This window comes from Stegostoma tigrinum, chromosome 1 (assembly GCF_030684315.1).
Source record: "Stegostoma tigrinum isolate sSteTig4 chromosome 1, sSteTig4.hap1, whole genome shotgun sequence".
Lineage (NCBI taxonomy): Eukaryota > Metazoa > Chordata > Chondrichthyes > Orectolobiformes > Stegostomatidae > Stegostoma > Stegostoma tigrinum.
In genome coordinates, this window is record NC_081354.1 from 152725532 (window position 1) to 152738688 (window position 13157).

Consider the following 13157-nt stretch of genomic DNA (forward strand, 5'->3'; position numbering starts at 1 on the left):
GATTCGTACAACTAACTTATGGCCTAAAGTTATATGAACGTTAACTACACGCATCTTAATTATTTCATAATAATTAACGCCAAATGTCCTAATTCCTAACATGTATGAAAACATTCCCTTGGAATGTCTGTGGGTATACACAAATGTATCCAGTCAGAGCTTGCCGTCCTTCATTTCGACATGGAGACTATGTCTCCGTTTAGCCAAGGTGTGAATAGTGGCTCTAATTTTGCAACAACATCCCTCAGACTTGGTCAGTTCAATTCGTGTGACGAATGATGCTTTATAAGCTTAAAGAAGGTTATGTTCATTTCGGAATAAGCTCCTTGTGGGCTCGTGACGATCAGTATGCCGTGACTTTGTGGTCTAAAGCAAATATGTTAACCTGTTTATCTTCACGGGACTGCATTAGACCGAAGCCATGAAAACTGACATGGCATGATCGGAACTTCTAAGCAAAGTAGAATTGTTAGTGAGATTGTAAACGTAACTGTTTTGCTTTTGTTAAACAACTATGTTTTTGTAATGTTTTCGAGGCGATGTTCCCATTAATGAGTATGCGCAGTTTTGTTCCAAATATCTTTATATTGTTACCAACAACTGCTCACGCCACTGAAACAAAATTCTCACATAAATAATTTAGGGTAGATGAACAATAGCAGGCATGAGAAAAAATTATTTACAGAGAAGAATTAATAAACTTCTTCAATTTCGCAACAGAAGATTGAAGAGTCAAGGACCGTCTCTCATTAAAACCCTTGCTCTTACACGGCGGCAGGGACCTGGATCAACTTAACAGGCAAAAGGAAACGTACTCAATATAACTTCGAAACTTAGTTTTCTCCTTAAGCTGCAAAAGAAATAAAACAAGTCTATTTTTAAGTATCAATACAAAAGTTACCGTCTATTTGATGGTAAAAAAATGCTTGTGCCACGTACATGCAAAAGACTCGCATGTTCACTTCGACAACCGTACAAGATATTCTATATAAACAGGACTTGAAAGATACCAAATGCATTCCATTTATGGATATGCTTAAATAAACAATTCATGTACTTTTTACGAGACCGTGTCTTTCAGCTAAACTCTCCCAACTCTATTAGAAGTGTTTTGTCGAGCCTTTACTGCTTGGACCGTATTCATTGATGATCTAAATTATTGCAGGTTTGCACTTTACTCTACGGGCAACTCGGTCTTTTAAGTTGACAGGATACTTGGAGCTCACTCGCTGTTTAATGTTAAGATGTAACAAATTGACCTAAAACTTCAACAACAAAAAAAAACAACCTCGCGCAAATTGATTGCAGTAACTCCCGTGCTGAGCGCACCGACCAAGCGGACTGTGGTTTCACGACGCTGGCACCATTGAAATAGGTTGATAGGTCAGATATCAGAAGTGCTCGAGCGAAATCATTGGGACACATTTTCCTGACTTCAATACTTTTCCTCAATGCATCGTGGGAAACGATCTGAGTGGTAGCAATATAGAATTATTTAAGGGTGGGACGTGGGCATCCGTAGCAAGGCCAGCATTTATTATCCATGTCTAATTTGATTGGGTGCCATTTTTTAAAATGCCAGGCTTAGAGAATTTTGAGACCTGCACTGCCCGCGCTCCAGTGGGAAGGCCTAATGTCGCCAGCCCACATTCTGTCGCCACTGGTAACTGCTAAACTGACATCTATAATCAGGTTCCAATGGTTCAATATATTCAATCTTCCAATTAATGGGAACCACTCCCACCCCCAAATTCTGCTCCAAATGCTTGCGGCCACTTCCCAAGATAAAATAAATGCTTTACTACCACAGTACACGAAAACTCACGAACACGTCAGTGCCACAGCTGTTGGGATTACTTTGAGAAATGTATCACGAAGCGTCGCCTATAGAGATCTCAACGCATTGGGTACAAAATGCATGTGGAATCAAAAACGGAACAAAGAATGAGAACAAGGAATAACTTGGCACTTCAAAAGCATCCTATCAAGAGACACAACGTGAGAGAGTCAGTTTAGTCAAGCCGTCATTGTGTAGCTTGAACAACAGCTTGAATTCTGCTGGTAGTTGATGGGACTCTTGCCATTTGGTTGTGAATTTTGTCCCCTTTTTGTCATAGTAATGATATGGCAATTCCTTTCCAGTGTTAGGATCCCATGCGAAAGGCCAAAATCCGTACAAGTGAATCTCTTCGCAGATGGCCGACGCGAGTGTATACATCAGGATGCCTGTACTTAGACGCTTTGGGGATAGATGTTTGGTTTTCCAATATCTGTTTAACAATAGAGTAACAAAAAATGACAAAATATCAATCATCCATGGATTTTATTTTCATGAAAAAGTGCTTTTTTCTGTAAACGTTGTCGTCTTCCTCCTGTTCTATTTTTATTCCTCAGACGTTCAAAGTTAGCCCTTCTCTATCTGGCATTTACTATTCTTGCATCGCCGTGACATTTTTTCCCACTCTTCTCCCTTTATCTAAGTTTTCCCGGCCTGTCTCCCATCTTCTGCACTCTGAAATTCTCGGTTTTCCTTTCTGTCTGGTTTTTTCTCATTCTTTTTTTTCACCCTTAATACTGTCAGTCAGACCATTTCTTGTCGTATGTCAGAGTTCCAAATCTTTGACAAAATGCTGTGGGTGTGTACCGTCTTGAGGTGCATAAGGCAGATGACGATGTGGTGAAGGATTGGAAACCAAGGTGTGAGGGGGGGGGGGAATTAGGACAGGGAATCACATGATTAAAGAGAAGGGAGTAGGAGGTTTTCGGTAAATATATATTCTTGCAAAAAAAGTTAACTGATTACAAACGAATGCATAAAACCAGTTAATGATTTGACTAAGATAAAGTGTGGAGCTGGATGAACACAGCAGGCCAGGCAGCATCTCACAAGCACAAAAGCTGACGTTTCGGGCCTAGACCCTTCATCAGAGAGGGGGATGGGGTGAGGGTTCTGGAATAAATAGGGAGAGAGGGGGAGGCGGACCGAAGATGGAGAGAAAAGAAGATAGGTGGAGAGGAGAGTATAGTTGGGGAGGTAGGTGAAGGGTCTAGGCCCGAAACGTCAGCTTTTGTGCTGCTGAGATGCTGCTTGGCCTGCTGTGCTCATCCAGCTCCACACTTTGTTATCTTGGATTCTCCAGCATCTGCAGTTCCCATTATCACTGATACATTATTAATGATTTGACTACCTCACTTTTCTGAGATAAATTTCTCAGCAGTTTAATGAATCTGATATTCAGAACGGAAACTGTGAGAAGATGGGCATCATAGCTCGACTGTGGTACCTTGGTTTGTGGCCGGGAGGCAAAGCGGATTTGCCCGCGTATCAGAGCTTGAATTGCAGGATGGTCTGCGAGTCCTCGGGAGTGAATATAGCACGACTTCATAAGGTGCCGGCGTATTTGGACATAACAAGAGGCTGATGAGAATAGTCCAAGACAAAGACTAGGGAACGAGGCTGAACAAGAGAAGGAATGAGCATGACCCGGGAGTCAGGGCTCCAGAACCATTGTGTATTGTGCGAATCAATGAAGTGGTGTGACGGTGTACCTGTATTGGAAAATGTGGGACCAATTTGAGCAGGTTAAGTGCATTTTTATGCGCACCCTTGTGACTATTTTCAGATTTTTGTTCATTATTTACTACGTTATAAATTCCACTTTACGGTGCAAACGGCGCAGTGGGCAAGAAGTGATTGTCAGAGATAACACAGTGTGGAGCTGGAGGAACACAGCTGGCCAGACAGCATCAGAGGACATCTGAAGAATGGTCCCGACCCGAACGCCAACTTCCCTGCTCCTCTGATGCTGTCTGGCCAGCTGTGTTTATCCAGCTTCACACCGTGTTATCTCTGACTCCAGCATCGGCAGTTCTCATTATCAAAGAGTGATGGCCATTTTGCTTAGGTCTTTTGATCGTTCTGTGATGCTCGTGGGGGAGGGGAGGGTATAGCTGAAGTTCGAAATCTTGAAAATATAGAGAAAAACAATCAAAGTGATCCAAGAAAGCACAGAGACTGAACCAAAGAGCAACAACACAATGGGTGAATCAACGAAGAAAGGGTACAAGTTAAACATAACTAGGAACATTAGAGGGCATTCAGCTCCTCAACATTCAATAAGATATACCTTAACCCCACATTCCTTGCGACCTCAATCGCCTTTGATTCACTTCATCTAAATTGTTAGTCAAGAGTCTACCAACTTTCGTCTTAAAATATTCAACGATCCTGCCTCCGCCGCTCTCTGATGAAGAGTTCTACAAATTCCAGACCCTCAGAGAGGGAGAGAGAGTGACAGAAATCTCATCTCCGTCTTTCATCATAAACAGAATCCTCTAGTTTCAGACCCTGCCATAAGGAAAACCTGTCAAGTCTCCGCGGCATCTCACATTATGACATATCCTTAAATGATGAATATTCATAACTTTCAAATATTTTGATCATAAAAGGGGCAACCGAGGATGGAATTATAGAATGAACTTGTGATTTTTTAAAAAGAAATTTCAGGTAAAAATATCTTTGGGACATACTCACTTATTGACATGCTGCATTATGTTCCCAGGCCAAGCCAATTGGACCTTCAATTGTGCTCTATATTCTATAAAAAAATCTACTAACGTTCTTGTCACCGGAGCGGAAGTGTGGAAGAAAAAGGCAGGGATCCAAAGAATGGCTCCATCCAGCTTCTTCAGATTCAGGAAAAACTTGTTTCGATCCTGGATTGTTAACAGATTGTTGTAGTACTTTTCAAGGATGCTTGGGTTGAATGTCGTGAGATTCGTCTTTTTGCCAACATCTCTCTCAAAAGATTCAGTTGGGGCGAAATTGCAGCGGAACACGAAATCTGTTTTATCGATATCAGCTCCGCAATGACTCCCGATTAGAATCCCACTGTTACCAACCACCGCACATGTGTTATAATGCATCTTTAAAATGGGGGTGACGTCGGGGAGCAATGATCGAAAACTATTGCTGACTGAGAAAACGTATTTGTGGTTAGAGTAATCGTAATGCAGCAACTGTCCTACTCGCACGCTTTTCTTAAGCAAGGTGAAATTTTTATAAATGTCGACATAGCGACTGATCTCCTTCCTAAAACACAATTCGCACAAAGAGAACATGTTAGTTCAGTTCATTCATGGTAATGGATGTGAATTCAGAACACAGACTTTAAACAAGTGCGTAAAAAAAGCCTCAGTACGTTCAAAATGTAGTGGAAAAATATCGAATCAAAAAGAGCCGGTGGGAAGGGAAAACGTATCTTAATTATTAAAAGATTCCCTTTGTGAATTTGCAACTTTGACATGTGCTCATTACCGATATTACAGTAAAACATCCCTTTGACACTCTTCACCGGCTATTTTTAATACCTCTCTCTAACAGTGATAACACTTTTGCTCTACATAATGCAGACTGCACTGTATCAAGTTTCTGATATAATTTGAAAGAGGGAGAACATGTGGGTGGGTGTCCGGCGGCGAGGGCGGATGCTGGAGAGAGGATCAGGTAGCATGAAAGGGTCAAAAAGTCAAAAAGAAAGTTAAACAGTGAAAGCAAAGAATTACGAATTATGATCACTTCCGTTCTTGCCCCATTCGGAGCTTCACACCTTTCAGAGTGACTTGCCTTTGCTTTAAAAAGGAAGTTGTGTTGAAGGCCCATTTTCCGGGTTTGGCACGAGTGTTGTCGTTAAGGCCACTTCCAGCTGGCAAAAAAGAAGGATCCAGGAATTTCAAAGAAAACTGTGACCTGCAGGGGGAAAAACCTCCAAGTTTTAATTCGAAGTCACCGTTACTGTTGCCCTATCAGTTTAAACACTCGTGAACTGACGACACTCGATCCACAAAAGATACATTTCGTTACCAACCTTTTAAGGATTAATTAACAAAAAGCATAATCTGTCAATACTATTTATTTGATGACTTAGGCTGAAGAGGGCAGAAATACATATTGTCAGCACCCTCCACCCCCCACGCAGCCATCCAAACATAAGCGAAAAGCTGCTATAAAGTTTAATTATTGCTTGTTTAGAGGGCTCAAGTACTCGAACTCATCTTCTGTATCACAGCAAATCATGGTCAGTCTTTTAAAATATCTTAAAACATACGCGTCGTCCATGCTTAATTACTGCTTGGGCATTTTAGCAATTTCTGTCAGGTACTTTCATTTCCATCCCTCCCCAGGGAATATCTCCTTTACATTTCCTCCTTTAGGTTCCATGCCTTTTTTTCCCCGGAGGGCCGGGTTGTGCTCCACAGACAGCCTAATGGATGACCCCGAGAACCCCTCTGTAGTGTTCCACAATGAAATACTCCTAACTTGAACATAAGAATAGAACAGGCTGCCAAACTCTTGCTCCTATTTGCATATTGAAAACTCCTCACGTCTTCGACTCTGCCTGTTAAGTAGATCACCTTCAATACTTCAACTTTTAGTGGCATGTTTTCAATGTACAAAGTTATCATGTCACCCGGATTATTTTGCAAAATTTTCAAACTCAGTGAATTTTACACTTTTTAAAATTTTATACGTGGCCTACATCTTTTTTTATTTTTGCGAACTCAATGGGATAAATAGCCTCTTCCAGTGCTATATGGTTTTATGACTACCTCTCAGTTTATTTCCTTGATACTTCTACTCAATCTTCTGAGTTTTGTTCACATCCATGTCATCAGATGCCGAGCTAAACTGTACTTTCCACTTGCACACATGGTTTATATATTTTTAGCAGACATGGATTTCACTGCTCTGCTAAGTATTCTGAAGTGTCAACTTAAATTGCTTTTCTACATTGTCAAATTATTGACCCTTACTCTCCTCCTTCAGAGCCATTGTACAGTCTGCCATTCATTCTCCGATGAGTAATTTCCGATCTATACTTATTCACTTTCTTTTTACCCTGTTCTAAGAATTACTTGTGATTCTCATATCTAGCAGCGTTATTTGTAATGTTACATGCAGTATCTTTATATGGTTTATTGGTTTTTGAAAGTTTAAGCAAACAATAATTTCCAGAGTTCCATTTCCTCCTTAATTTGCAATTTAACCAGATGGTTCCTGGAGATTTATCAGCCAGGATCACCGGTTCTAAATGCCGGCTGAATGTTTCTCATTCACGTGTTACTTCTCGGTGCTTCTTCATGTAAAGCCTTTCATTACCTGCCAACATCTAACCATAAGATTGTGGGTTTGCAGTGGCCAAGTTAGAGTTGACCATTTTGCCTAACAGATGTAATAGATTTGCTAATCTCTAATTCTGAAACTTAATTAGTTCAATCATTTCTGGAGCTTTTTTTCCTGGTGTGCTCTTTTCATGACGCAGACGTTTGGAATCAATGTACAAAGTTAAATCTATGTCATGTCACCCGGATTATTTTCCAAAATTTTCAAGTTCAGTGAATTTTACACTTTTTTTCTTCATGTGTGGCCTGCGTCTCTTTTTATTTTTATGAACTCAATGGAATAAATACCGCCTTTCAGTCCTTCATGATTTTATGACTACCTTTCAGTTTATTTCCTTGATACTTCTAATCAATCTTCTGAGTTTTGTCCATATCCACATCATCAGATGCCAAGCCAAACTGTACTTTCCACTTGCAAATATTTTTGGCAGACATGGATTTCACAGCCCTGCTGAGTATTTAGAAGTGTTAACTTAAATTGCTTTTCTACATTGTCAAATCACTGACCCTTACTCTCCTCCTTCAGAGCCATTGTACACTCTGCCATTCATTCTTTAATAAGTAATTTCTGATTCACACTTATTCAATTTTTTTATCCTGTTCTAAGAATTACTCAGGATTCTCATATCTAGCAGTTTTATTTGCAATATTACATGCAGTATCTTTATATTGGGTTTTGAAAGTTTAAGTGAAAATAATTTTGGGAGTTCCACTTCCTCCTTAATTTGCAATTTAATCAGATGGGTCCTGGAGATTTATCAGCTCGGATCATCCCTTTTAAATCCACATGTTGCTTTCTACGTGCTTTTTCATGTAAAGCCTTTTGTTATCTGCCGACATCTAACAATAAAACTGTGGGTTTGCAGTGGCCAAGTCAGAGTTGATCATTTTGCCTAACAGATGTAATAGATTTGCCAATCTCTAATTCTGAAACTTATTTAGTTACAATCACTTCTGGACCATTTTTTTTCTTGGTGTACTGTTTTCAGGATGCAGACCTTTGGCTATAGTAAAATACTGACTTTCAAACCCAGTTTTTATGCCCTCAGTACATCCAATGCATTGCAGAAATATAGTACTGGCACCATTGTAGGATGTCCTGGCATTGTATAATGTGCTTTACAATTGAAATGTCTTTCTTTGAAGGGCTTTCAGTTATAGTCATGCAGCACAGAAACAGATCCTTCAATCCAATTCATCCATGCTGACCAGGCATGCCTATCTGATCAAGTTCCATTTGCCAGCATTTGGCCCTTGTCCTTCCAAGCCCTTCCTCTTCATATACCCATTCAGATGTCTTTTAAATGATGAAATTGTACCATCCTCCACCACTTCGTCTGGCAGCTCATTCAGACATGCACCACCCTCTTCATGAAAAAGATTCTTTCTAAATCTTTCCCCCTCACCTTAAATCTATGTTTTCTAGATTTGAACTCACCCATGCTTGGAAAAAGGCCTTGGCTATTCACTCTATCCATGCCCCCCATGAAATTATAAACCTGTATGAGCTCAGCCCTCAGTCTCTGACGGTCTAGGAAAAAATAGCCTGAACCTAATCAGCCTCTCCCTATATGTCTAACCCTCCAGTCCTGGAAACATTCTTGCAAATCTTCTTTTGCGCCCTCTCAAGTTTAACAACATCCTTCCTATAAGAAGGATGACCAGAAATGTATTGTTATTCCAAAAATGGCCTTAACCAATGCCCTGTACTGCTGCAACATGACAGCCCAATTCCTATACTTAATGTTATGACCATTGAAGGCAAGCATTCCAAATGCCTTCTTTACCAATCTTTCTGCTTGTGACTCCACAGATCATAGAAGACCTAGAGTGTGGAAACAGGCCCTTCGGTCCAAACCGTCCACACCGACCCACAGAGTACCCACCCAGACCCATCTAGCTTACACATCTTTGGACTGTGGGAGGAAACCCACGTAAACTTGGACTATGGACTTGTTGGGCCGAAGGGCCTGTTTCCACACTGTAGGGAATCTAATCTAAACACGGGAAGAATGTGCAAACTCCACAGAGACAGTCACCCAAGACTGGAATTGAACCTGGGTCCCTGGCACTGTGAGGCAGCAGTGCTAACCACTGTGCCACCATGCCATCGGCTATTTGTAAGGAATTACACACCTGCATTCCTGGGTCTCTTTGTTTGGCAACACTCCCCAGGGTTCTACCAATTATCTCATAAGGCCTGCCCTAGTTTGCTTTACCAAAATGCAACACCTCACATTTATCTAAATTAAACTTTATCTGCCACTCCTCAGCCCATTGGTCCATTCGATCAAGGTTCAGTTGTACTCTGAGAAAATTGTCTTCATTGTCTACTGCACTTGCTGTCATCTGTAAATTTGCTAACCATAAGTCCTATATCCACATCCAAATCACTTTGATATAAGATGGAAAGCAGTGAACCCTGCACTGATCCTTGTAGTACACCACTAGTCGCAGGCCTCCAGTCTATCAATCCCTGTCTTCTACCTTGGAGCCAAGTTTGTATCCAACCGGCTAGCTTCCTCTAGATCCCATGTGATCTAACCTTACTAACCAGTCTGCCATGCGTACATGAGATGTTTGGTGAGCAGACTAGTTAAATGTGTTTAGTTAATTCAATAAAAATGGATTCGTCATTATCAAATGCACTACTATTTTTGACAATGACCAACAGTGGTCACTATCTATTCTGCTAATTGAGTTGTTCATTTTAAATTTGTTTGATTTTACACCAGATTACTTTCCTGGCTTTGTTAAGCATTTGTCTCTGGTTGGATATTTCCTGTTTTATTAAGTGCAATAAGGCACATTGCTATTATTTTGGTCCCATATACTTAGAGATTTTCCTGCCTCTCTATGCTGTCAAGTCTCAAGGTCAGCAATCCTCCTTTCAAAACTTTTCACACTGAGGAAGCTCCTTAAATTGCACTTCTTTGAGCCAGCTTTGAGATACCATTCAGATGTTTCCTTTGTCTGCATATCATTTATTTTTCTTTTTGTGAATAAGTTTGGAACATTTTACTGTATTAACAGGGCTATGTAAATGCAAAATATGGTGTGTGCAAATCAACCATCACTTTCGATCAATACCATGGAAATACTGCATTAGATGAATAGCATATTTGAAAAATTGCACCCCATCATGTAAGTTCCAGCAATTGTAGGAGAACCAATGCCTGCATTACCGGAAGTTTTGGAGTGGATTTCACTTGATATTCACATACACTGTGGCGACTGGCTCAAAAGGTGTGCTGATTATCAGAGCCCTTTAAAGCAAATCTGCCTTGTGAGAATAGGACTCAGGTCAGGAATACAATTAATTTCTGTGAGGTTCCTAGGCTTTAGACAAACGCTTCCAAAATAAGTCCACGAAATCAGATTCCTTACGTATGTTTAAAGGAGCATGCTCATTTGGTTGCCATGTGCTCAAACAATATTCTCGATTTCTTTAAATTTTGATACTTTGCACAAATTCTTCCAACCGGGTGGGTGCTGCTTGCGAATGCAGCCTCAAGGCGATAACAAACGTTATTTGTTTTACAAGCACAACATTGCGTACATCTGCCCATATGACGAAAACCTCGACAGTTACATTATCTGGACGCATAAACAACAGCAACATTTCCGACTGAAGTATTTAGCCAAACCCTCCCTTTTAAATGAGGATTGATTGTTCTGTAGGACCCTGTAGGCCCTGACAGTGAGGGAGACGGCTTCACCAGCACCGACAGACCATTGCGTGCGTACAGCTACAATACCACAGCCCAGCCGTACATCAGTCATTACAGACTGTAGTCCTTTAAACATCTGGTCTAGTGGTCTCATGCCCCCAAATATTCCAACCCATTAAATCCACCCCCCCATCCCCTCCTACCCCAACCCCAACTTGTTCTTTTACATAGAACGAGGCGGGGCCGCGCTATGGAGAATACACATCGCTGGTTCAATCGTGGTGCCTGGAGAGGGACTGTGATGATGGGGGAGGGGAGAATGGGTAACCAGAGAAATTGAACGTGTCAGGGAGATGCTCTGCGCCTGCAAAGATGCACGGGTCTGCGTGCTTCTTTCAAGCAAAACCATCATTACTTTCTGAAAATAAAACATGATGCACTTCTTTCGTTGCTATTTGAAGTTTATTCCAATGGTCAATCGAGTGGAAAGCAAAGCGGGTACCGGGGCCGCAAACTGATAAAGCTGTCTAATTTTGCATAGATTCTGACGATTTCGATCACAGGCTTTACGTATATAAACGAAATGGTTGTTTTTTTTTCTTTGACTTACCGAAATCCACTGTGTAACATATAGAGCCTAGGGCCGGCTGAACCTTGATATCGTGGGGTAGCGAAGAAGTTATCCTTTTTCAGTGAGACATAGCTGATCAGCGATAAAATAAGCAGAGCGACGCTTAACATCACCAAACCCAGCACACTCGCCATACGAACCATCCTGCAAATCCTCATAGTGCAACGCTTCAACAGTAAATCGATAGCAGGCCCATATCTGTTTGCTTGTCTTAACAAGAGAGGGAGATAAAAAGAAAAAGTAAGTCGGTTATATTGACAATGTATTGTGCTGCTTTATATGTGAAATAAAAATGGACGGACTCAAAATTCTGCAATGCAGAAATGGTAGGTGGTTGCGTTGGTGATACGTCGCGTTGCTCTGTGAAACCCCCACACTCGACATACATACTACACCGCCGCTGTCTCCATCCATTCCCCGGCTGCAGGGAAAATGTGACTGGAATAGTCTCCATCTACTTACCCGACCAGCTCAAGGTTTCATTAATGAACGCTTAGCAAATGCCCGAGTGCGTTTCGGTTCCAAAACAAAAGAGTAGGGAAGTATGTGTTGTCACTTGAATTACATTGGCTGCATGAAAAAAAATAGAAACTGTTGCATGTGAAAGAAATAGATAGTTCGGTTTGGGAGGGGACAAGTGAATAACAGTTAAACAAATAGCGAAGAAGGCCTGTGAAACAAAACATCAAGAAGTAACGCTTATGGAACTGGGCAAGCAGGTGGCAGATGTAATTTAAGCCAAGTGTAAGCTGTTGTGCTAATATGCTAAGGAAAACAAGAAATGAGCGGGAGTGTACATTTTCATAAAACCAGTTAATGGTGTGGAGCAAAAGATAAACTCAAAACTTGATTGCCCATCTTTGGCCCAGGCCACCTGTTGCCCAGTCTCTCATCCACGATCTTTGTACTTCCAGACATGACTATTCCAATGGTTGGCTTACTGGTAACCAATTTTCCACGTTCCAGTAACTCAAATTCATCCAAAATTCTGCTGCCTGTATCCTCTCATTAAGTAACTCTCATTGACATATTATCCCATGTCCACTGAACTACATTGTCTCCCAGTCCAGCAATGTCTCAATTTTAAATCGCACTTCTTGATTCAAATTCCTCCATGGCCTCATTACTTCTTTATCGTCCTCCAATTCTCTGAGAATTTTGCATTTTCTGTAATTCAGACCTCTTGCGCCTCTCCTATTTCTTTATCCCAACCACTGGCAGCTGTGCCTTTAGCAATCAGCATCAATTGGAGGAACTGTGAATTCCCAGCTCTGCTGAGCTGTTCAAGATCCACCACGTGGATAATGGAACCAGTAACAAAGAGGCAGACAGCTGCATATCCCTCAGCAAAAGACAACAATCCAGTCATGCTGCAAACATCTGGAAAAACCTCCCCAGCTAATATTTCAGGCGGGACTGCTAATCACATTTCATTTCTGTTGAAGGGACATTTGAAACTATCTGTAAGACTGAGGACCATAGTTTAATGTTAGTCACATCAGACTCATCATTCAAGGTAAAGAATAGATATAATAGCAAATTTTGATCTTTATTGACAATGATCTTTCACCCTAATGGAAAACATTCCATTCATATAGCTTACCAGAAGATAGCAATCAAAAATAACATGTAAAACATCTTTTCCAATGAAGACTCTCAATGTATAATAGGAT

The 13157-nt window shown here is 41.0% G+C and overlaps 1 protein-coding gene across 4 annotated transcripts in view; it reads right to left on the reverse strand.

Annotated features, from left to right (window-relative positions):
- Nucleotides 1–575: 575 nt before the first annotated feature.
- st8sia3 (ST8 alpha-N-acetyl-neuraminide alpha-2,8-sialyltransferase 3) overlaps nt 576–13157 on the reverse strand; it is a 55749-nt gene continuing 43167 nt past the window's right edge. For 2 of the 4 annotated variants that reach the window (XM_048556304.2, XM_048553713.2), the window contains 4 exons: nt 11464–11694; nt 5627–5749; nt 4535–5092; nt 576–2270 (listed from right to left, as the gene is read on the reverse strand). In XM_048556304.2, coding sequence (XP_048412261.2) covers nt 1985–2270; nt 4535–5092; nt 5627–5749; nt 11464–11694 — 1198 coding nt within the window. In that variant the 3' untranslated portion in view covers nt 576–1984. Of the gene's footprint in view, nt 2271–4534; nt 5093–5626; nt 5750–11463; nt 11695–11786; nt 11894–11946; nt 12129–13157 lie in introns of those variants that run through there. The other 2 variants (XM_048557138.1, XM_048554606.2) reach the window with 2 other exon arrangements.